At 28.2% G+C, this 23,710-nt stretch overlaps 1 protein-coding gene across 8 annotated transcripts; it reads right to left on the minus strand.

The window, feature by feature from the left end:
• Window positions 1-317: 317 nt before the first annotated feature.
• Window positions 318-22,629, minus strand: LOC112602753 (WD repeat domain phosphoinositide-interacting protein 2). 8 transcript variants are annotated; one of them, XM_025351005.1, is made up of 13 exons: window positions 22,520-22,629; window positions 22,251-22,395; window positions 21,899-21,968; window positions 2,822-2,904; window positions 2,590-2,756; window positions 2,317-2,511; window positions 1,975-2,246; window positions 1,740-1,910; window positions 1,571-1,678; window positions 1,387-1,502; window positions 962-1,036; window positions 745-801; window positions 318-582 (listed from the first exon to the last, which is right to left on the minus strand). In XM_025351005.1, exons 3-13 carry the CDS (start codon window positions 21,961-21,963, stop codon window positions 494-496), a joined length of 1,398 nt encoding a protein of 465 aa, XP_025206790.1. In that variant the 5' UTR covers window positions 21,964-21,968; window positions 22,251-22,395; window positions 22,520-22,629; the 3' UTR covers window positions 318-493. The 8 variants fall into 8 exon arrangements, with proteins under 8 accessions (XP_025206790.1, XP_025206789.1, XP_025206792.1 ...); XM_025351004.1 differs by lacking the exons at window positions 21,899-21,968; window positions 22,251-22,395; window positions 22,520-22,629 and adding an exon at window positions 10,700-11,355; XM_025351007.1 differs by lacking the exons at window positions 745-801; window positions 21,899-21,968; window positions 22,251-22,395; window positions 22,520-22,629 and adding an exon at window positions 10,700-11,354.
• Window positions 22,630-23,710: the final 1,081 nt, after the last annotated feature.

Genomic DNA, 23,710 nt, shown 5'->3' on the forward strand with positions numbered 1-23,710 from the left:
CTGATTTTTTTTTTTTTTTTTTTTTTTTTATCCGACACCATTATTGAAACAGAATAAAACTCAAAATGTTTGTTTGAAATGGTTATTGTACAAACCATAACTCAATATGGATAAAATATAGCTAATCTTGTAAAATGTATTTAGATTTTTTCAACAAACTCTCATAAAAAATGCTTTTTACTTTTGAATATGAAAATCATTTATCTACTTAATCTAGTAATTTTTTCACTTAATAAAAATAAAACATCAATCTACAGTTACATACTGCATTTATATATAATTATTGAAAATAATATTGTACAGTTTGTTAACATTTTAAGCATATTATAATATATTGAGTCTTAATACTTAACATTGAAAAATATATTGTTTAAATGTATTTATAAAATATGTCACAATTGTTGAAGAAAAGGCAGATCAGAAAAAATATATATAATATGAAGACAAACAATTTAACAAAAATTTAACAGTACAAATGATAAGCATGCAAGTTTCATATAACTGGAGGAAACTCTGAATCGTCATTCAAGTTAAAACGATCTTCGGATACATCAGTCAAGCTATCAACATGATTCTCTGCATCTGCAATAAAAAAAAATTTAGTTTATCTAACAATCATATAATATGCCAATGAATTATTCAACATTTTAATATAATATATAATGTAATATTTTGTCAATATATGCATTCATTTCGTAATCTTATGAAAAATTCACAAATGTTATGAGTTGTTATGACAAATACCTGACTGACTGGATGAAGGATGTCCCCTGAGGGCACCAGCATAACTTCCGACTGGATCTTTTAGATTTTATTGTATATACAAATACACACACACAGAAACAGCAGGTTCATTTGGAGGACAGCAATTTGGAGAGAAGGAATTGAGCAGCAGAAAACAAAACCAACAACGGTGTCAGTCAAACCATATTAAGATTAAGGGCTAAAGCTGCATACTCACTCGCTACCGATAGTGTGCAATCCGAGCAGTCCTCAGTCATGTGATTAGTGTCTAACACTACTGCAGGCCCAGTATCTGTTATAAACAATTTTAGAAACTACCAGTCAACGACTCATAACAAATGTTAAATACTTGTTATAAATGGAATAAGTTGATCATTAAAACATTATTTAATAGAATATTCTAATTCAAAAAGTCTCAATGGATATTAAATAATATTTTGAAATTTTACCAAAATAAAAGCAGCTAAAGGACAATGTGACATAATTATTTTAAAAGCTTCACTATTCCTCAAATTCCTTTCAATTAATTTTAGTTAGTTAGTTAGATATTATGATAACTGATGTGAGTAATGATGATCAAACATTAAACTAATAGTTTTAAATGATGAAAGAATTAAAATTAAAGAGTTCAATTTTACAAACCTAAATTTTTATTAATTGAGGAATCTGTTTTCGTATTTTTATCTAACTTGGTTGTATTTGCCTCCTTCAATTTGATTGGTTTAGGGCTGTCCACTACATCTAGTTGGCCATCCAGTCTAATACAATTTAATATGTATAAATTTAATAATTAAACAATTATACAAACACAAAGCATTTGACAAACCTATGAGTACGCCAGAGAGTACATTCACCACCCTCTTCCATGTCCAAATTATAAACATATAAGTATCCATGGGATGAAGCAACCAGTAACCTTAAAACTTTGTCAACCCTAAAAGTAATAAATCAAAGTAATTTCAAAATTATTTGTTTTTAGTAAATCAATTGCTTACATCACTATAGTACAAATGTTTTTTAGTCCTTGAAACGGTAGATGAATGGAAGCGACTGCTCTTCCCTGGTTGAACACATCTGTAACTTGAGTGGGTAAATAATTAGCTGATGCAGTAACGGCTTTTGACAAAAATGACATCCAGCTTTGTTGTTCGTCGGGCATTTGTGGACTATACAAAATATAACAATTTTATTATTATCCAATAAATATATATTTTTTTAACAGTTAATTACATTTCTCTAGTGTCATCCAATTTGAACACGTGCACTGTTTCAGTATTACTCGATGAGCACAAGTACAAGCCATCAATACTAAACGCCAAGCTACAAATACTGACACAGCGTTTAACACCACGTCGGAACTCGTATAGTTTGGCACCATCAGAAATGTTGAACACTCTAATAACTGTACCTCGTTCACTGGCAGTTGCTATTCTATTGCCTTGATGACTAATGGCCATTGCCGCCAAAGGACTTTCATGAGCTGAGATCATTGACACAGATTGCTAAAATATAATACGGCATTAATTTCAACTCAAAAAGTCAATGAGCAATGAACTTATTAAAGATGATTACCAAATTGATGGCATCAAAAATTTGCACTTCACCAGTCGTACTTGAACCAGGATATGCCAAATAGCATAAATCACTGTTTGTTGATAAACAACAAAGTCCCGCTGGGTTTGGTGGAGTGTCTCTGATTGTGTGCAAGACCTTCATGTCATGTATATTGTGTATATACAAAGATTCTTCTAAGCATACGACTAATCTCTGCCAAAAATAAAAAATAAATAAGATTTAATGCCATTAAAAGTTCCGCTGCAATAATACGCTGTACATTGTACTTACGGCCCTGTTAAGTTTCACGCCTAGAATAGTGTTTGAGTAGCTGTAGTTACATATTTCATTTCCTTTTTTAAAATGGCACACTCTTAACTTACGTGGCGACGACAAGCTGACCACTGCAACCAAGCTACTGCTGAATAGCCTCTCCACAATACAGATGTCTTCAGATTCTGTCACAAATTTAAATATAATTATTACACAGATCATAATTTTCATAAAATTTAATTGGCTTTACCATTTTCATATATTTGGTCTAAATTATCAACGGAAGACAATGAATATAAACGATATCCAGTCTTTGTACCAACAGCAAGAGACCTGAAACGAATAAATAATATTTGTGTAAGATATTTATAATTCAAAAATAAATGTATACAAGTTATTCAATTACGAATGTTTATTGTAACTAGCAGTGATGTAATGAAGAATTTACCATAATTATACCGACATAATTTTACTTTCTACAAAAAGTCATAAATCACAATACGTCAATACAACTTCACATTACCAGGTTTTTGTAATCTTTTTTGATACTAAATATTATATTTAATAAAATAAATGTCTTAAATTTTAATCTATATGAAAATTTTAAAATAAAAAGGTAAGCAAGTGGATACCAGCTATACATTAGGTGTCGAGTAGAACTCGCTGAGTAAATCGCTTTAATGCATTTTGTTAAATTTGTATTCAATAATAATCAATTGTAAACGACGAAAAACGATTTTGAGAAAAAACTTTCTACACTTTGGTAACCATGATTATAAAACAAATATTTAATAACAATATTGGATTTGCATAAAAATTCCCGTTTCCCTTAATTTTTTATTTGTTTTTCTAAACTATAAAAAAGAATACTCAGTTTTTTCTATAAAATACAAATTAGATCCAATTTTTCATCCAAAACCACTTTTAAAGTGAAAATTTAAGTATTTTATTAACTACTAATCGTGTACAGATACAAAAAACGCACATCATTGTAAAATCAATAGTACATTTAATGTTCTGCTTGGAATCTAAAATTTTTATACTTGATACATTTTATACAGGGAATAAAAATTATAAGCAAATCAGTACCATAAATTAAAATTGCGTAACTGGTTAGATGAAGCTAATTCTCACTTTAGCTACTATGAAGACTATTCTAATCTGCGAAATAACTTAAGAATTCACCTAAGCTTTACAAAATTATAAAAAAATATAGGTAGCTGATATATTTTGTTCATATTTAATATTCATTATATTATTGATTAATGATTAGCATCAATAAAAAATTTTAAATCGATTTTGATTAATAAGTTAAAATAGGAGTAAGTACAGTACATTTAAGATTTTCAATAATTTCTATCAAATATTTAAAAAAATTATTTTGAGATTTTAAAAACAAACATTTTAAAGTAATCATTTGAGTGTTCAACCGATATAATACATAATATAATATATTATATTATACCAAACTCGTAAAATACCTGCTCATTAGTACACTTGAATACTTAAAAAATTAATAAATGTTATCTTCTAAAGTTTTAAGATCTATAAGTTTTTCCAATATACTTCTTTCTGCGTAATATCATCATTTTTTTAAAACGTAACTTATATTTTAATAATTTAATATAAATACTTAGAATCAGCCAGCAATCCATTAAAATTTCAGGGATCTGACATTTTTAACAAGTTTTTTTTGGATAGAGGAGCTAATAAAATATTTAGGAAGACCTAGCTCTCTTCATTTTTGCTTATTCAACTTAGTACACGATGTATATTTACTCTGTATTTTCCAGACTAATAGAAGTATTTAATTACCGATCATAAAACATAACTTGTAAGAAAAACAGAAACTTTGAGGGAACAGGAATAGTTTATCATTGTAATAATATTTTATTGTAAAAAATTAAATGATATATAAAAGCATTTATTTTTACTATAACAAAACTTAAACATATCATATAACGTCTCTTAAAAATTACTCTTTGAGTTATACATTTAGTACTTAAATTAATAATATGTAGACACACTATAATTGTTATTAATGTTTAAAGCTCAAATTTTTAAAAATTACGAAAAGTATAAAATTATTTTACAACTAAAAAAATCATAAATTTTTTAATTATAATAATTAGGTTTAATAAAAATAAAAAGTTAAAGCGATTTAAAAATATTGAAAATGTAAGGGGTAAATTTTTTTTTACAAGCGTTGAAATTTATAAAATTTGAAGAAATTAAATATTTTATAGGAAAATACGATTTTTGAAATGTTTAAGTACGCTAAAAACCATAGTTTCTCATATAATTTTAAAAAAATTCGTGGCAATACTAACTTCTTTTTTAAAAATAAATTTCAGTATTTTACTACAAATTATTAAGAAGATGATTCTTTTGAAAATGTTTTCATATCTAAATCTAAATCCGTACAAGTAGTTTATGGAGTAAGTATTTAAATCTTATGTATTACCTGGATAATTGTCATTAATGATACTTATATAATATATAAAATCAGTAATATTATTATTCTAGCAAATATTTATTATACAACCAAAAACAATTAATAAATGGAAAAATATTCATTACACCAGTTAATACTTATTTATATATGTACAAATGTACATATATATTTTTAAAATTACAATATAATTTTAATAATAAAAGTTATAAAAAAAAAAACTGGAACTTTAGCTACTGAAATGAGTTTAACAAATTTCACTTATTATAGGTACATACAGAATAGTCAAAATATGCAATAGAACAGAGCGAATTTTTTATTGATGTTCCTATATATTTGGTTGAATCTAAGTTGGTAAGTGGCCGGTCTGAGACTCAGGTTTGAATATTATTTCTCAGTTTCATATTTAGCCATGTATATATTTAGGTGTATTAGACAATTCAACAAGTGTTTTTTCAATGTTATATAATAGATTAAAAAATAATATTATATTCATCACAATGCATTTTTCTTATTTTATGTATGCATTGAAAAAAATCAATTTGTTTTGAAAGTATTTTGTTAATATTGACACGTGTATACAAAAAACCTTGCATCGCGATTGTGAAACATATGCACCGTCGCACCAAATGACCTTGATAGATGCACACTGCATAATGCACATAATAGTACACTTGCCTTGCAGTATTCGCCATGCTTCTAGTCATACATTTCATTATACATCATACCAAGATAGTTATCCCTAGTTTACCAGGCCTTGGTATTTAAAATTACGGATAAGGTAAACAAAAAACACTGTAGTTATAGAACAATAAGAACTATACATGACTAACACTTATTCAGAATTAATGATTTACGGAAAATTACAACTGTAAGTTATATGATACTCGTATAATACACATTTCAGGTAATATTAAAAATGGTTTATATAGATATGCCATTTATAATACGTATCTAATATTATTTTAATTAGTGTCTCTATAACATGTGCAGAACCCCGTTTGAATACAACAATAAAAGTAGTTATATTATGTTCTTCTATTAAAACATAGATAATTAAATTAAATTATTTCGTGTTCATTTTTTAATGAAATAAATACTCAAAAAATGCAAATTATTAAAGCCACGAAGGACAATAATATAAAATAACTCAAAACGCGTGATGTGATGAGTATACCTATTATATAAATTATAATTAAATTTATTTCGAACATAAGGTACTTTATGCTTATTGAACATTGGTATGTGTTCTTTATTCTATAAAACATATTTTTTAAGATCAGATTTACTGGTATATAAGATACCAGTTTTTGATGGAAAATCATTAAAGCTTTAATTTTAGTCATTAGTTAACTATACACACAACACGTATCTTATAAATAAACATAAGACATGCATCAATGTATATTGTATACCATACTTTTTTCTTTAAATATTTCTTTTTAAAAGATTTAGATTTATAACATTAAAATAATGTTGATTTTTGACATTTTTGTTAACAATTTTATTTGAATCCAATAAAACTTTTTAAAACTATTTATTGGTAATTTGTATTAGATTAAAGAGGCCTTCACTTGAGGAACACCGAACATGTAATTCTTAGATAATGAAAATATAACTAAATGTATGCTACCTATAATATACATAACTTGATATGTACCGAACACATTTTTAAAACAAATTATTACGCAATTTTCGTACATTTTTCAAAGTACAAAATATATTTTAAAATAATAATATTATACTTTTTAAATTAATATAAATTACTAAATAGTGAACCATACATAATATAAATATTAAATAAGCAATATCAATTGTTAGATAATCATCAGTTTCTAAATCCAAGTAATAATAATGATAATAAAACGTATTAAGAGTTGTTTTATTTAAAACAATTTTAATCCAACTTTTGAAAAACTTGAATATGACATCATATTATGAAAGTATGAAAAATAATATAATTAGATATTTAACATCTAGTAATAATAAATGAGAAAAACAAATTTAACTTCGAAATTATCAACATTACGTTGAAAGGAACGAGTCTACATTCATATACGTTTTTTAGTATTTACAAATTGACATATTATGCACTATATGTAAACATACCAGTTGTTATATTTTAAACATGTTTTTTATATTCATAAAATTACGCAATTTTAAATTTTAGCAGTCGAGCATTGTACTGTATGTTAAATGTTAACTGTTATTCTGTGATTATAGTACTTATTATCAACTAGGTATATATTATTTTAACTCATATTGTAATATGCATTAAAATACATGTTTCAAAATTCATGATAATATAAATATTGTATCGTTACAAATTAATTAAATTGATTAGCTATAATTTATAATAAATTATTTGTATTTAAATGATGAGATGAATTATGATAAATATAACCAAAAACCTTGCTAAGAGGTAAAATTAATTGGATAACAAATTGTATGATTATCCCATATAATTTAACGAAATTATCATTGAACTTCTAAATCTTATCAAACATAGACGAATATACAAATACATTGACAATTAAAAGATAATCATTATGACATATTATTGTTTATTTATCATTTAACAATAACTATGCATACGGCATACATTGTTATGAAAGAAAATTAATTATTAAATATTAAAATCACGTCAGACTATGTTTTCTTTGTATCTATTTACCACACGTATACTGCTCAATAAAATCACGTTCGTTTTAATAAACATTATTTTTTAATGATAATAATAAATAACCACAAATCTTGTTATGGCCACTGGCCAGTATATAATTATTGCCCTCTTTATTTTAAATTTAATTATTTAAGAACTTCCTATATATATATTTATAAGTAATATATTCAAACCGAATTATTTTGATAAAAATATTTTGCTATCTCACAGTATTTAATCACTTTTACTGTTACAAAATGTACGTAATATGTACATTAGTACACTTGTATGATGTGTAATATCATTTGTTCATGTTAAAGGTTATTAAAATTATTTTATTTATTTACAATCAACTACGTCATAAACCATTTTCATCATTTCTAATAAGATCGTTAAAATATAGGTCTGTATTTTATATAAATATATAATCATATACATCTAATTATACGAGTACAATAAATTGGTCGACCTATAAACATAGAAGTTTGTTCTCATTATTATATAATATCAATTAACAACAATATAATTATATTTACAATAATTAATGACTACAAGATCTCAGGGACAAGGAATAATTTCCGCTTCATAAGATATAAAAATACAAAAAATAAGCGAAATATCTCTATCTATCAATAGATTATAGTGCCTTTATATATTATATTACTGGCTTATAAGTTTTAGCCAATAAATTTTAAGCCATTACATTACCAAGATCCTAAAGACAATTGGATTTAATATCATAAATGTGTTTTATTATTTCATCCTTATTCGGTCATTTTAAGTCACGTCAGAAAACAATAAATAAAACACTTATACCGAAATATTTTGCTTTCTGAATTGCATCAACAGTATTATACATGCAGATATGAAAACACTAAAGTTATTATAACTATATATTAATAAGTTACTAAACTTTATACAGAGTGATTCGTCAAGCATACTCATGGATCATTATCATTCAATAATGAATTTGTTCAAATTTTATTTTTTGAGATTTCTAAGTATAATTAAGAACCATTTATACAATTTATTTCCTATGACAAACCCGGCTTTTTTTCTAAATTAAATATCAGCCTTTTCTAGCAAATTTTTTATAAAGATATACCTTTCAAAAATTTAGATTTAAATAAATCTAAATTTGAAAAAATAGCTTTTTTGAATTACTTAAATTTATTCAAAAAAGATAATAAGTCCACTATAAATGGATTTAGGATTGGTCATTATGGGTCATGGAATACATAAATATCTATAATTTTAAAATTTGTAAATTTTATTTATACTAAATCAATTATCACATTTATTTTTTATTTTTGTAAAACTATTTTTAAAGATTACTATTTTAACTATATATATATTAATAACTCAAAAAAACTATTCATCCAAATTTTAAACAACATTTTTAATAACATCATCTGTTTCATAATTTATACTTGATAAAAAGAAAAATTCTCGTTTGGAAAAAAGTGTTCATATCTTTGCAGGAAACTACTTAAATGGTGTAAGAAATCTTAACAATTGAAAATATGATCCTTAAATATTCTTAAAAATTTTCAAAATACAGAACTTGAGAGATGTATTACCTATAAAAGTAAAAATGAGGGTGATCATGCTTGGTGAATCATTTTGCGTGAACCATTTCGAATTTCTTAAAAGCTGAAACTAAATAATTTCACTTTAAAAAATCTCTCTAATGTTTTATAAATGCCATTTGATTGTTATATCTATAGGATTGTTCTTTTATTTTCAATCTCTAAGGTCAACTAGTCAATTACATAACTAACAAGTTTTTAACACTCAGTATATATCATGAGAACCACTGAATAAAAATTCACAATTTAATGCGCAGGTGTGTATAATGGCCATGTAAGAATCGAGAAGAAGTATATAACCCCACGCACGGAACAAAGTAGAGATATTTAGGGAAAGTATCATAATATCATTATTGTTTTATAATTTATACATATTACCTACATAGCAATACACACACTATAATAACAACGCAAAACAAAATTTAGATTGGAAACCTTACTATATAGTATGTACAATAGCAATAGGTTGACTGACGACATTTAATAAATATTGTAACAAATATAATGACTATCAATCTATAAGTAGTTAAACAATCATAAAAAGATAAAATAAGTTTTTTAAACTTTTATACACTCATTACTCAATGTTACATCCTGTCGTTACTAGTCGACTGTATATATATAATAATTATATACATAATGTATTTTATACAGATGTATAATATTTATTGGTTGAACGTTTTTAAAATTGTATAATTAACTAGACGGCAAGGTAATAAATGACTCATTATCAGAAAAAAATTTCTCAAACCATCATAATAACAACCATTAAACCTTGGGTTTATGAACCGTAACTTTGGGCGGCGTGGAAGTAAAACAAACAGCGATCAAATAGATGGTGTTATAGTACAGACTAGTCGTACAGTACTCAATGTTCTTAAACAGAGTATAGACGTAACGTTAAGGTATCTAACTTACATATCGTATTATACCTACGCGAAGAAAATAATATAGATACGTATGTAATATTTTTTGGATCGCATCGAACAGTTGTCCCAGTGTTAAAAAGCAGCAAATTATTTTAACGCAAAAACAGCAGCTAAAGTTTAGAATAATGTTATGATTACAATTTATAACATTGTAAATAATATCGTTATCGCCAAACACACGACGGCGACGGATGTTACGAGTCTGCACTCTGCAGAGCGTGTATATACGTGATTAATATATATGATTTATAACGGCACACATATACATTACGATATTATATCGTTATGCGATACCACACGACTACTACAATATTATCCACATAGCGATAAATGCCGTGACGAAATATTGAAAATATTTTATTTTTTTTTTTTTTGGCCGTTTATGAATTCGCGCACGGCACATCGTTACAAACGCATAGCGATTTATCCACAAAAAATACGTAAGCATATTAGGTATATAGGTATCGTAATAATATTATCATGTGCAAAATCGTACTTGCTCAACACTTTTTTACCAGCTGTACCAAAACTGAAATATTTGAGTTCCAGAGCACCGTTCGACATTAAATATATAATACCGATGCGTGTACGGTTGATATGCGCGACGTAATCGCGCGTCGATACGGAACTATATAGGTTTTTTCTTTCGATTTAGCACATCGCGCGACGCCTTTGAACTGCCGTTTTTCTGGCCGGAAACTCTTATGACGCGACGTGTATTATACGAATATATGGGTTTTGTGATTATTGTTATTATTTTTATTATTATTATTATTTTTCACAATACGCGCAGAGAATGAAGAAGAAAAAAACCGGAAAACTATAGTGTTATTATAATAATATGTGTATTGCTTATTGTACACGAACGGCGACAACGGTATAGCGAATTAAAACGCGAACGGCACGACGAGGTTAGATTTCGCAAATATCACATATCACTACTGTGTATTCACAACAGTGCAATTTATTGTCGGTTGGTAACCTACGCGGCGGCGGCCGACTGTATACATATAGCGAGCGATCTTCGCGTCGAACTGCACCGTGATATCATTTAGCACAGTTTTAAGCGCACTTATTAGTTATTGACCATGACGGTGCGTCGACTGTTATACGCGCGCACACACACACCCACAAAAACACGCGCGCGCGCACGACGACCAGCACACGGTCGCTCGCGCGTATAACAACAACAACAACGACGACGACGACGACAAAAATCGACGCAAACGTGCTCGTCCGTACGGTTATGATACGATAATATTAATGATATCGCGCGGCTGTTGACGAACGACGAAAATCGCGCGCCACAAGATACCTTGGATAAGACGCACCGATAAAGCGTAGACGCAACCGGTGGGAGGGGGGCTTGTGAGACTCGGGGGGCTTGTGAGACTCGGAGCCCACTCGAAATAAATAACGCTTTATAATATGGCGGTTACTTTTGGTACGATATCGAGGTTGGTCTGTCTTGGACATTGTGCTAAACGCACGCGTGGCCGATCATTTTCGATGTTGTACAACGATATTGATAATAATCGTTTTTGTCGTTCGTCCAGCGATCGGGAAACGCGACGAGACGATACCGTCCGGTGACGACGGGCGCGTCCGCGATACACCGTCGTTACCGGTGGGCAGCGGACCGAAGTTCGAGTGCCACGTAGATACGCGTCTTCTATACAGCGTCGCCCGTGGGGACGGACGACTCCGAACGGGTCCCGCGAGCGTGACGGAAAGACGTTCGGCTTACGGCCAAAACTCGGCCCCGTCATCGTTTAGGCTGTAACCCGTAAGCGCAAGATATGACCCTAACACTACCAAAAAGCACAAAAAAAAATAATATCTTTTTAACAAACCATAATAAGCGCAAAATTAATTTTTTTTTAAATAAGTGTACTCGATCACTGTTGATGTATTTTTTAACTATAAAAATACTATATATTTAATTTAAATAAATAATTAAATTTAATAATTAATAATTTTAAAATAAAACTTATAACCTAACGGGTAAAATATTTATTTTTGCGCTTTTATCCCACTACTATATGAGGTACAAAATCGCAAAATCAATTTGCGCTTTTGGGTTTCACCGATCGTTCGTGAAATCACCCAAAATAAGGGGGCGCCATGAATAACGCGACCCGCCCGCGGTAGGTACCGAAATTTCGAAGGGATCGGTCTGCGACGCGTTTTGGTCGTTGGTCATTGTGGCGTCGTACCGTTGTTGTGCCGGCGCGGATAATCACTTTCGCCCGACACGATGCACTGCTGGCGCGAAACTTGACCTCCAACCATGACCTGGTTAAGACGCGCACGCGAAACTACGTGGAACGTGTAATTTATTTTGAACGTGTTGCGCCGCCGCTACTCGACGGGACCGGACCGCCTTGGCGTTTAAAAAATGGGCGAACAGCTGCTGCTGCTGCTGCTGTCGCCGCCGCTGCATTACACATTATAATTATTATTACCTATTACTACCTATTACATTATTATTATCACGTCATGGTATTATAATTCTCGGGCAAAACGTAGTACACGCTCCCGTCGCTCATAACGACGCGTAGTTTCGCATTGTCCGTTTATTCGTTTCATAATATTATATGTACCTACACTTTGCACGTTCGTGTGTGCATGTATTGTATCATAAATTGTAATAGACGCGAGAGGTGTGCGATCTGGCAACACCAATTTTCACGGCCAATTTTTTTTTTAGTTTAACAAAAATGAACTATAATATGTTTATGATTCGTTATTAAAAAAATTATAATACTTCAAAAGACCAAACCAAAATATCGTAACTATAAATTGAGCATAGATTAATTAATTTTTATTAATTCGATTAAAATATCTGTATGACCGGTTAAAATTTAAAACGATAGATAACTGAATCGTCAGTGTGCAAAAATTGTTATTATTCACTCGATAATGGTTACACAATTAATACTAGCTTTAGTACTTATTACCATGCACTATTTAAGGGAAGGGAACACAAGACTTGAGTCTTGAGACATTAGGGACCACTAATTTTTCACCATTTATTTGTAATATTTAATGTAATTATTACCTAATAAATATTGTGTGTAAAAGAAATACCAAATATCAGGGGCGGATTTAAAGCACTGCTAACTATGCAGCCGCATAGAGCGGCAAATTTTTGAAGAGGCTTTTTATACGCAGCAAAATTGTATTTAATATTTATTTTGTTCTTGTATAGAAAAATACCTAATTTTGTTCTTGAATTTTTCAATTACAAAATAAATAAATAACATCAAAACTACTTATATAACTAAATAATTATTGAATACATTTACTATTATTTTTTCTTGTATAATAAAAATGAAGAGAAAATATTATATTTTAATTTTAACGTTTTAATTAAACTTTAGTTAAATGAAAAATACATAAAATTGCATACATAAAAATTTTTATTATATAAGGAAGTTTTGTTGTACAGTGGTGATTTTTTTCAAATAAGGACAGCAAATTGTTAAATCCTTCCCTGCCTAATACCTACTTTCAATATCAATAAGGATACTTATTAAAAAAATTAAATCATATTTTTAATAGAAAACACTTGATATCTACTTCCAAATTTCATTTGAAGATTAATTATTATTAGGAGAAGTTTATACAAAATGATACAAAAGTTTAAAAAAAAATTTTAATTTAGTGAAATGAGCTACATTTAAAATTAAAATTAAAATACAATCAAATAAAATTCTTTTTGATTTCTTATTAGTACCTCAAAAATTTAAATCCAGGCATCGAGACATGCCTAATATCAAATAAATATAATACGCTATAAGTCATCATTGTTTACTTCTGTTGACTGTTAAGTGTGATATTTATATAAATACATATAAAATAATGGAATACAGTTGTAACTTTTTTCATTTACCGTTTATCAATCTGCTTAAAAAGTTGTTCAAATAAATTTATCACTATAAACATACATTAATTAGTTAGGGCGTTTCAATAAATTATATTATAAAACCATTTCACAAACAAGACTTAATTTATTTCAATAATTATTATTTTTATTTAATGTTTCAGTAGTTTGATCCATTTAAATGTTACTTCACATTTCTAAAAACTGTAATTTTTAATTTTCATGAAATTCTGCCTGTATTATTTAATTGAATGCATGATATATTAAATTGATAATAGATACTCATAAAACATACTCGTAGTTTATAAATAATATATAGAAGGTTTAACACTAATAAATAATAAGTAACATCACACTCATCACAGTGAAATACCTACTTCAAGTACTTGGAAAAAAATTCTTTACTCTTAAATAATGTATCAAACTATTTAATAGTATACAGTTTTACATTTAAGATAAAATATATACATAGGTCCTAGATATTAGCCATACGAGTAGTGTAGCTACTATGATTGCAGAGGCTACACTCCCTGAATGCTAAATTTGATTATCTATTACTTAGTCTTAATGGGTTTGTTGGATTAAAAATATAATAGCTATAGTGTAATAAGTGAAAAATAATTAATAATAATAATAATAATAAATTGTTAAGCACCAAGTATAAATGGCATAGGATACACACAATTTAGTTGGTCTCAGAACGCTCACTAACTTAACTACTAAGCACTGCTGATTGCTGAACTAAATGCAACAATCATAAATAAATAAATATTTACTTTGATAAATATCATCTACAAGATATGAATTTATGACACTATTGATTTTGTTTTAACCAACATAATATATATATATATATATATATCACTATCTTTACAAAAAAACAGTGCCAACCATGAGATACGAGTTGATTAAATTATAGTTGGTTATGAATATTTTAACTCCTTTATTTAATGTAATATTTACAAAAGTAATAGTAATTACAAGTAAAAAGAAACTCAATTGATTATGATTTATATTCAATTATGTTTCAACTATAGAGGTCAGTACAAATAAAAATTAATAATTTCAAAAAGTTTTATATTATATTTTTAAAATAGTTTTGTACATAGATGAAATACCCCGTACAAACCAAACAAATACTAGAGATACAATGCTATTATGCTAATAATAACTAACATTAATTTTATGAATTTTGTACTGTTCATTAATTTCAATAATTAATTAAATTACAATATTTATTTTTTAAAACTTGATTAAAACAATGATTAAAATAAATAATATATAGGATGGTATAGAATGTGTTCTCTGAACAAATAAGAGAAAAACATTTTTTTTTAAACTAAATTCTAATTTTTTATTAAATATATGAAATACAGTCTGTCTTTTTATTATGAATTAATAAAATACATTTTAAACACTGATGGTCTTATACAAATTATAAGTGTTTACTAAAATGTATGTATAATTATAATTATTAATTTATAATAGAATAAGTTTAAATGAAAGCAAACTAGTATAAAAACCCAAAATTAAGTTCTATATATTAATGCAAACAAGAAATCTAAAATTGAAGTATTCAATCACAAAAATCTTAGTTTTAATTTTATAAATGGTTCATAGTGAAAATATTAAAAAAAAAAAAAAGATAATATGCTTTAAAACAAATAAAAATATATCTAAGTGAATGTTTGTGTAAAATAAGTAAACCATCAAATATCATTAAATTGTCAGCTTTGTAATTTTATTCAATTGATCCTTCATCATGATCTTGTGAATTTCTATTACCATTATCATTGCTATCAAGTTGCCATTTATTGGTTTCAGTAATTGGTTCTGGTGGAGTTTTAGGCTTGTTATTAGAATTATGCTGATGATCTTCACCACTACCGGAATAACGTTTTCTATATTCTTTAGTAGAATTTTTGGATCCACTACGACTCTTACTACGGCTACGACTACGACGATTTGGTGAAACAGAATAACTGCGCCTTTCATAGTGCCGATTTCTATCGTATTGTCTAGGTCTATAATGAAAGAATCGTTGCCTTCCACCACCTCTTTGACCTCTATTATTCCAGTTATTATTATAGTTATTATAATTTTGTCTATGAGCATATCCTCCACGATGTTGGAAACCACGATTCTGAAAACCACGGTTATGATGGTTTTGGTTTTGAAAACGTGGTTTATAATAAGTACCACGGTTACGGTTGTTATAATATGCCATGCGATTTCGATGATGTATGGAACGAGAACGTGAACGCGAACGAGAGTATGAACGAGAAGATGAACGAGAACGATTTGAACGAGAAGAAGAATAACGTCTATGCCGAGGATATGACCCTGAACGACTCCTAGTTTTTGACTTTGATGTCTCTTTGGGCTTCTTTTTATATGGAGACTGACTTGAACGACCTCCAGAACTTCTACTTCTTGAATAATTTATACGCCTCTTAGATACCGATGGGCTACGCGATCTTTGCTTGTTATTAGGACTTAAATAAGATTGCTTTTGTTGAAACTCCATATTATTAATATTATTTTCAGAAACTGGATGAGTTGCCGGAGGTAGATTAAAATATCCTTTGTTGTTTGTATCATACAAAGTAGGAAATCCGTGATCTGTATTATTAGTATCGTTATTATTGGATGACTGTGTTCTCATTAATTCATGATTAGCAGGTAACAAACGGTTGTTGTCCCAATTGTATGGTACACTATCAGTTGTCTCTTTTTTCTTGACCTTAACATAAGTCGTAGTTGTAGTAGGTAATTGCATTTTAAACTTAGGTGTTGGAATCAATGATGGATCTTCTTCATACTTATAAGTATTTGGCATTTCTACGATTTCATTTGCTTTAAACACATCTGATTGTTCATTATCCTTATCAATAATATTTTGATCATTGGAGGGTTTATCTTGTTTTACATACTTTTTAAAGAATATATTTTCTTTCAAACCTGATAAATTTGATTTAACACTCTCTGGATCAGGGAGACTGGATTTTTGGATAGCTTGCTGTTCGTTATCAAACGATTGTTCAGTGAATTTGTGTTTTTTTGATTTATTTTTTTTATGATGTTCCTGGTGATCCTTGGCACTTTTTTGCTTACCTTTATAATCTTTTTTCTTGTGTTTATGAGACTTCTTTTTATCTTTAGATTTTTTGATTTTTTTATCTGTCTTTTTTTCTTCATTTTTTAGAGCATAAGCATTTTGTAATAATTTTTGAATATTAATTCCAATTTGTTTATTTTTCTTAATTTTATTAGATTGACTTAAAAGTATTAACTTTTGGATTCTTTCTTCAATATCACTTTCTTTTTCTATATTCATTTGCTGAGATTGTGAATTTTCTGTAGCAATAAAAGAGGGATTACAGGGTAATCCACCTCCATTTGTATTACTTCCATCCATCATTGCTAAGCGCTTACTAAATGGCGATAACGATCTTTCTTTTTCTAATTTTTGTGAATCATTGCCAGATGATTCATCACTTGAACTATCAGAAGAAGTCGTATTATCAGAATCACTATCAAAATCAATAGTACTTACTTCGTCTGAAGAACTTCCTGAACTTGAACTTTCACTTGAACTGCTGTTGCTATGATTAGAACTGCTGCTACTACTTGCTGATTTCTCTAAATCAGTATCAATTTTCTTTTTTGAAAAACTATCGAGTGTATTCATGGTCATTGTTCTGCCAACTAAAAGAGATGACTTGAGATAATCAATAGATGCTTTTGCTTCATCATGATCAGGTATTACATGTAAGCATTCTTCATAATATTGTAATGCTTCTTCTAATTTATTTTGAGACTCTAAGGTTCTAGCATATCCCATCAGAGTTTCACCAAGATACTTACGGCCATTTACATGTTTCGGATTAATTTTTAAGGCAGATTTTAGATCTTCAATTGCTTTTTGAAAACGACTTAGATTGGCATATAAAGCACCTCTGGCCACATAAGCTTCAACATTTAAAGAATCTATAGTCAATGCCTTATTTAAGCATAAAAATGCTTCAGAGTGTTGTCCAGCTTTAAAATATTTAATTCCATCGGAAACACTTTGAATAGCCCATTCAGCAGATTGAACTTTACGAAGTTCTAATGCAGTATCTTTTTCTGGGAAACTCCCTGACAAAGAAGGCATAATTGAATGTCTATCATCAGACAAACCAGTTATTAACTCTAAGTTGCAAATATTTGATGGGTTTTTAAATCCTGTGGAATTTAGTAACATTGAGTCGTATGAATCGTCATTTTTACCAGCATGAAACAATTTGAATGTTTGAGGGCAATTTTCCATGTTAAATAAGCCAAGTAAATCTTTATATTTCTTGTGGCATTTAACTCCTTTAATTCCACATACTAATTTAAAAGCTTCAGGTACTACCTCTAATACTTCACAACACAAATTGTCTCCAATACTAAGACCAGGAATAGATGCTTGACAAAAGCCACGAACATTAATATCAGAAACACATCTTATAGGTTCAGTATATGTACATAATACCTTTAAAATTAATCCAGAGATATTTTTTGAAGATATTGAAGTAATTATGATTTCACCTTCAGAGAGTTCGTTTAAGAAATGTTTTAACTTAATCTCTTTGTTAGTATACCCAAAAACTTCATATGGTGGCATAACAGTAAATGAATTTATTTCAAAGTCTTCGCATTGTTTTTGCTTATTATTGTTAGCCAACAAATCAACATTAAAAAATGCCTTTGAATTATTTGCAATAAACTTATGGAGTTTCAACTGTTTTTCGTTATCCAAATCATTAGAGATACTGTGTCCATTTGCATAGGCAGGGAAACTTAGGGTAGGAAGTCCTGTAAATTCTCCAACATCGCCTAATTCACTTCTTAGTGCTTCTTGTAATTTCGGCCCATGAAATTGCAGAGAAGTACACAGCAAATCTTGATCCAGTTCAACTTCCATTTTATCTGAAAATAAATACAAATTAGATTATTTCAAAAAAAAAAAAACTAATGTTGTAAATATATAAATATATTTATAAAGATAAAGTTAAATACATAATAAAATTGAATATATTATTCATTATTTAACGAAGCAAGGCTTTATTATTTATTGATGCCTGATACATATTTTAATATTTATATAACTATAAAAAGGCCAGAAGTTGATCAACAAGATATGAAATAAAATTTTTAAATTATTATAGATACATTCAACTGTGAAGGGAATAGTATATGAAACATAATAAGAGCTATTGAACTTTATTGTATTATGACACAAAACCATGGTAACTCAACTTCCTTAAATTGATTTGTTTACATTGTACAAATGTAAAAATCATGTGTTCAATAAATTTTAAAAGTTTCTAAAGTAAAATAATACGTAAAATTAACTATATATAATGATATTTTTCACTTCAGTTTTAATCAAGAGTTTGAAAATAGTTGTATTATTGTTGTTGATCAGCTTTGCCTCACAGATATTAAATACTAAAAATATAAAAAAAAATTCTAACAGTTTTATTTATTTATTTATTATTGGTTAAATGTAAGATAAAGTTCTATAAAAAATAAAAATAGGTACTTAAACTGTTGTTTACCTGGAATATTCTCAGTAATAACGATGAAGTGAATTATAATTTTTACGTAGATTTGATTACAACCGAAAACTTGGCACTAATTAAATACTTATCCAAAATCATATTTTTGAAAAAAACATGAAACCACAAAAACATGTTCATTAAAATTTAAAAAATAAGTAAATATAACTTCGAAAAATAACTTGTCACAATTTTAATCTCTAGATTAAACTCAAGTGAAAAATGTTTAATTACTTTCACTAATTTGATAATATATTGAAATCATTAGATACCTATTAGTAATATTACCTTGTTTTTTAGATTTATAATATTTTTGATGAAATTTCTAACATCATAAAATTAACATTAATTCTATATTATTCTATTGTAATAAGTAGTATAAAAAATGAAAAAAAGTTTTAAATAAAAAAACAAAAACAAACAGTCTTATAAATGCAATACAAATTTATAAGGCTTGTATGTCATTATTCAATAATAATAATAAATACAACAGTTTTAATATTTGTTATCATGGTTACGTGGCATATTTTTCAATAAAAGTACTTTACAAGCAAATTAACTTTTAATAAGCACACATCTAAAGTAACAATAATAAATTGTCTACTCTATTTGTGTAGTTAAATTTAAATTAATTGAATACAATAATACAACTTAACTCAAATTAAAGCATAAGGAAATATAAATTGTGAACTTTTAAATATAAATAACAAAATAACATAAAAATATAAAATTTAATGTGGTATAAGTAAATAATTCTCTTTAATATAAATACTTATTATTACCTACATCAATGAACCTAAAATTACTCAAAAATGGCAGATAAATGTGATTGCAATAACTATCATATTTCGTCATTAAAAATTTAACTTCAAAAAAATTATTTATTAAGTTGGGGATTTACAATATCTATAGGTATTTAACTAATAAAATATATAGTTTTAATATAAATTAATTAAATATATAAAAAAAAAACATAGCTAAATCAAAAATTAATGTATTTTTTTAGTAAAGTAAATAAATAAATTTAACTTTTAATGGACAATTGATTTTATAAGTAAAATTCAAGTATATATCATGCTCATAAAAATTGACATATAGGTGTAGTATTTTAAAAAGTATATAAAATATCGTTCTTTATCTACACAACTGTATGCATATAGAATTAATATTGTAAATATGTTAAGTAAACCGACATTCCGTTTCAAAGGCTAATGAATACATTAGCAGCTTATGTAAATTCTTGATTTAATATTCGATAGTTCAGATAAGATAAATACAAAGTCAACATCTAATCACTTCAATTACAACCATTATTTTTAAATTAACCAACAAAAAATAACAGCATTATAATGCTATAATATTGGAAGCAATATTTAATTTAAGCGTCTTTAGTAACACTATTAATTAATGCTTGAATAAAACAATAAATATTAACCATATACATACTATGTAATAATATTTAAAGCAGCATTATGTAAAATTGTAGTTCTATTTAAAATGTATTTAAATAAAAAACTTAATTACTTAATTTATAATGTCACATAAAAATTATGTGTAATACCGTCTTAACTATAGTTAAAAATACTAATTAAACTAAAACTTTTATAGTACATACATAGGATAGGTTATATTAAAAATAAGTAATAAGTTAAAAAGTATATAAAAATAATAAATACTATCAAAACTACAACATTAGTGTTGAAGTGGAAATTAATTGTTTCGATACACCTATCATTTATTATTAATTGCCTACCAATTACAAATTTATTTAACACTATACATTTTATTAATGACAAAACAAATGTACAACATTTAAAAATACAATAACCTATTTAGTAGCATGAACAATAGGAGTAGCGAGTTGACTTCAATTTATGTCAGTTTAGTGAAATAAAACTTAAGCAAATAAATTGTACTTATTAAAGGTTGCAAAGTGGATAACTCATGTGAACTACACATTCTGTATATTTATAAATAATAATGGGGAATATAACACACAACGGTCTTTAAAAAACGCATTTACAATGTACATTTGTATCTTATATCTCTACATTGTACCAGACAAAAATATATATAATGCATCATTAGCCGTTACAATAACTCATGTTAATCATCATATTAAAGCAGACAATAACGTCTGTTGGGTAAGCACAATGGCGGGGCAGACATTAAGCAGCAGCGCGAAGTCGCGCAATTATACATGGAAGAAACATTTACTTATGTGCTGTCTTGGTTAAAGTTGATAAAGTACAAGCGTTCGTTCAGATCAGAATTTGAGAGGTTCATTTAGCCTGAAACATACCGAAAGGTTTGTGATGTGATCGTGCGACAAGAACGCGGGCGGAGGAAGGGCTCCGAAAATGACGGGGAGGGGTGTTTACGGAACGTAAACATTGGTTACTGTTAGTTATTTTCCGATTCGATCTGGCGAACAGGACGCCGGCACGACGGGGGGAAAAAAATAGGAATCGGGTCCGTTCGTGAAATACTGCGCATGACCTTGGGCGATTATTGATAAATTATCGTCGAGTAAACAACGAGCGCGCGACTATCGTTTTCCTCATATTACTCACCAGCGATTCATGAATCTGTTGCCAAAATTATGCGGGTTTGAACCGCACGCACACTGCGTAGTATATATGCAGGCAATCCGTCTCGTCGCGCAGCAAACGTACGGCGACGATGGTAAAAAATGACTGTTCAAAAAACACCAATGATCTAAAAAAAAAACACTTTCGATCAGTGACCACGCTAAACGTGACCGACTGCGAGCAGAACAATAGAGAATGAGTAGGCAATAGCCAGGAAATGCGGAATAGGCTACTTAGTACTTAGTACTTACGCGATAGTCGATACACAGCAGTCAGCAGACGGTCCAATAACAAGAACGACGAACAAAAACAGTATAGTCGGCGCACAAAATGGTCATACACATGGTTACAGTGTAGACAACAATGAGCGCGTTGTGTAGGAGGTGTGACCGCAACGGGTTTTACGAAAGTCCGATATCGCGCTGTTCCCTCGGATTTGAAATACAGTGGACGCCGCTTATAAGACTATTAAGACTCACTTTAGTCACTTTGGGACCAGCACAAAGCCACAAAGTGAGTCTTATAACCGAATGGATCTTATGGGCGAAGTGAAAAAAAAAAATTAATTACGTATTTATAAATTTTATTTTACTACATATTTTGCTTTGATTTTAATACATTAACACATATTACATATTAGTATATTACATACTTTATTATTGAATAAATTTAATAATCCCGATAAAAGAAACTAAAGTTATAATCGTTATAATTATCGTTGCGATAAATGTGAACTTTTATCTGCAATAAAAATTATTATACGTTATAAGGTACCAACAGAAACTAGAAATAATCAACACAAATATTATTTCATTTTTCAAAACCAATATATTTCTAAATTATAACCAAAAAAGTTTATTTTCTATTTATTTTTACGAAATTTGAGTCTTAAAACCGATTTTTTTAATGTATTTGGATACGTCCGGACCGTTCCAGACGATTTTGAGTCTAATAAGCGACTGAACATTATATCCGTGAGTCTTATAAGCGGCGTCTACTGTATTACAAAAATAGAGAAATGTTTAGAGATGATCATAGTATTCATAATAATAATTATCAACTAATAAATGTAAAATAAAATACTCCGTGATTTAAGCTTGCAACTGATGCTATTATTTAACTGCTGTTATAGCTCATGCAAATTCGTAAATTCGTCGACATAGACAAATCTGAATTAAAACTCACGGGGTTTGCGTCAAATATTTCGTTGGATCCAATATAAAACTTAAAAAAAAGATACGTCTTTGATTATATTTTGGTTTTTATAAGACGTTAAATTCAAGTCATATAGCGTTCAATTTTAAAATAAATTCTATGCTTTGGAGACAAATGTTTATATCACATTGTATAACTTACTCATAGTCATTAGACTGTTAACTTGAATGATTCTTAAAATAAATATTTATATTCATATTAAGAATTAGAGGTATTAGACTTTCTTG

Source organism: Melanaphis sacchari, unplaced genomic scaffold (assembly GCF_002803265.2).
Source record: "Melanaphis sacchari strain LSU unplaced genomic scaffold, SCAv2.0 Contig8_pilon_pilon, whole genome shotgun sequence".
Taxonomy (NCBI): Eukaryota; Metazoa; Arthropoda; class Insecta; order Hemiptera; family Aphididae; genus Melanaphis; species Melanaphis sacchari.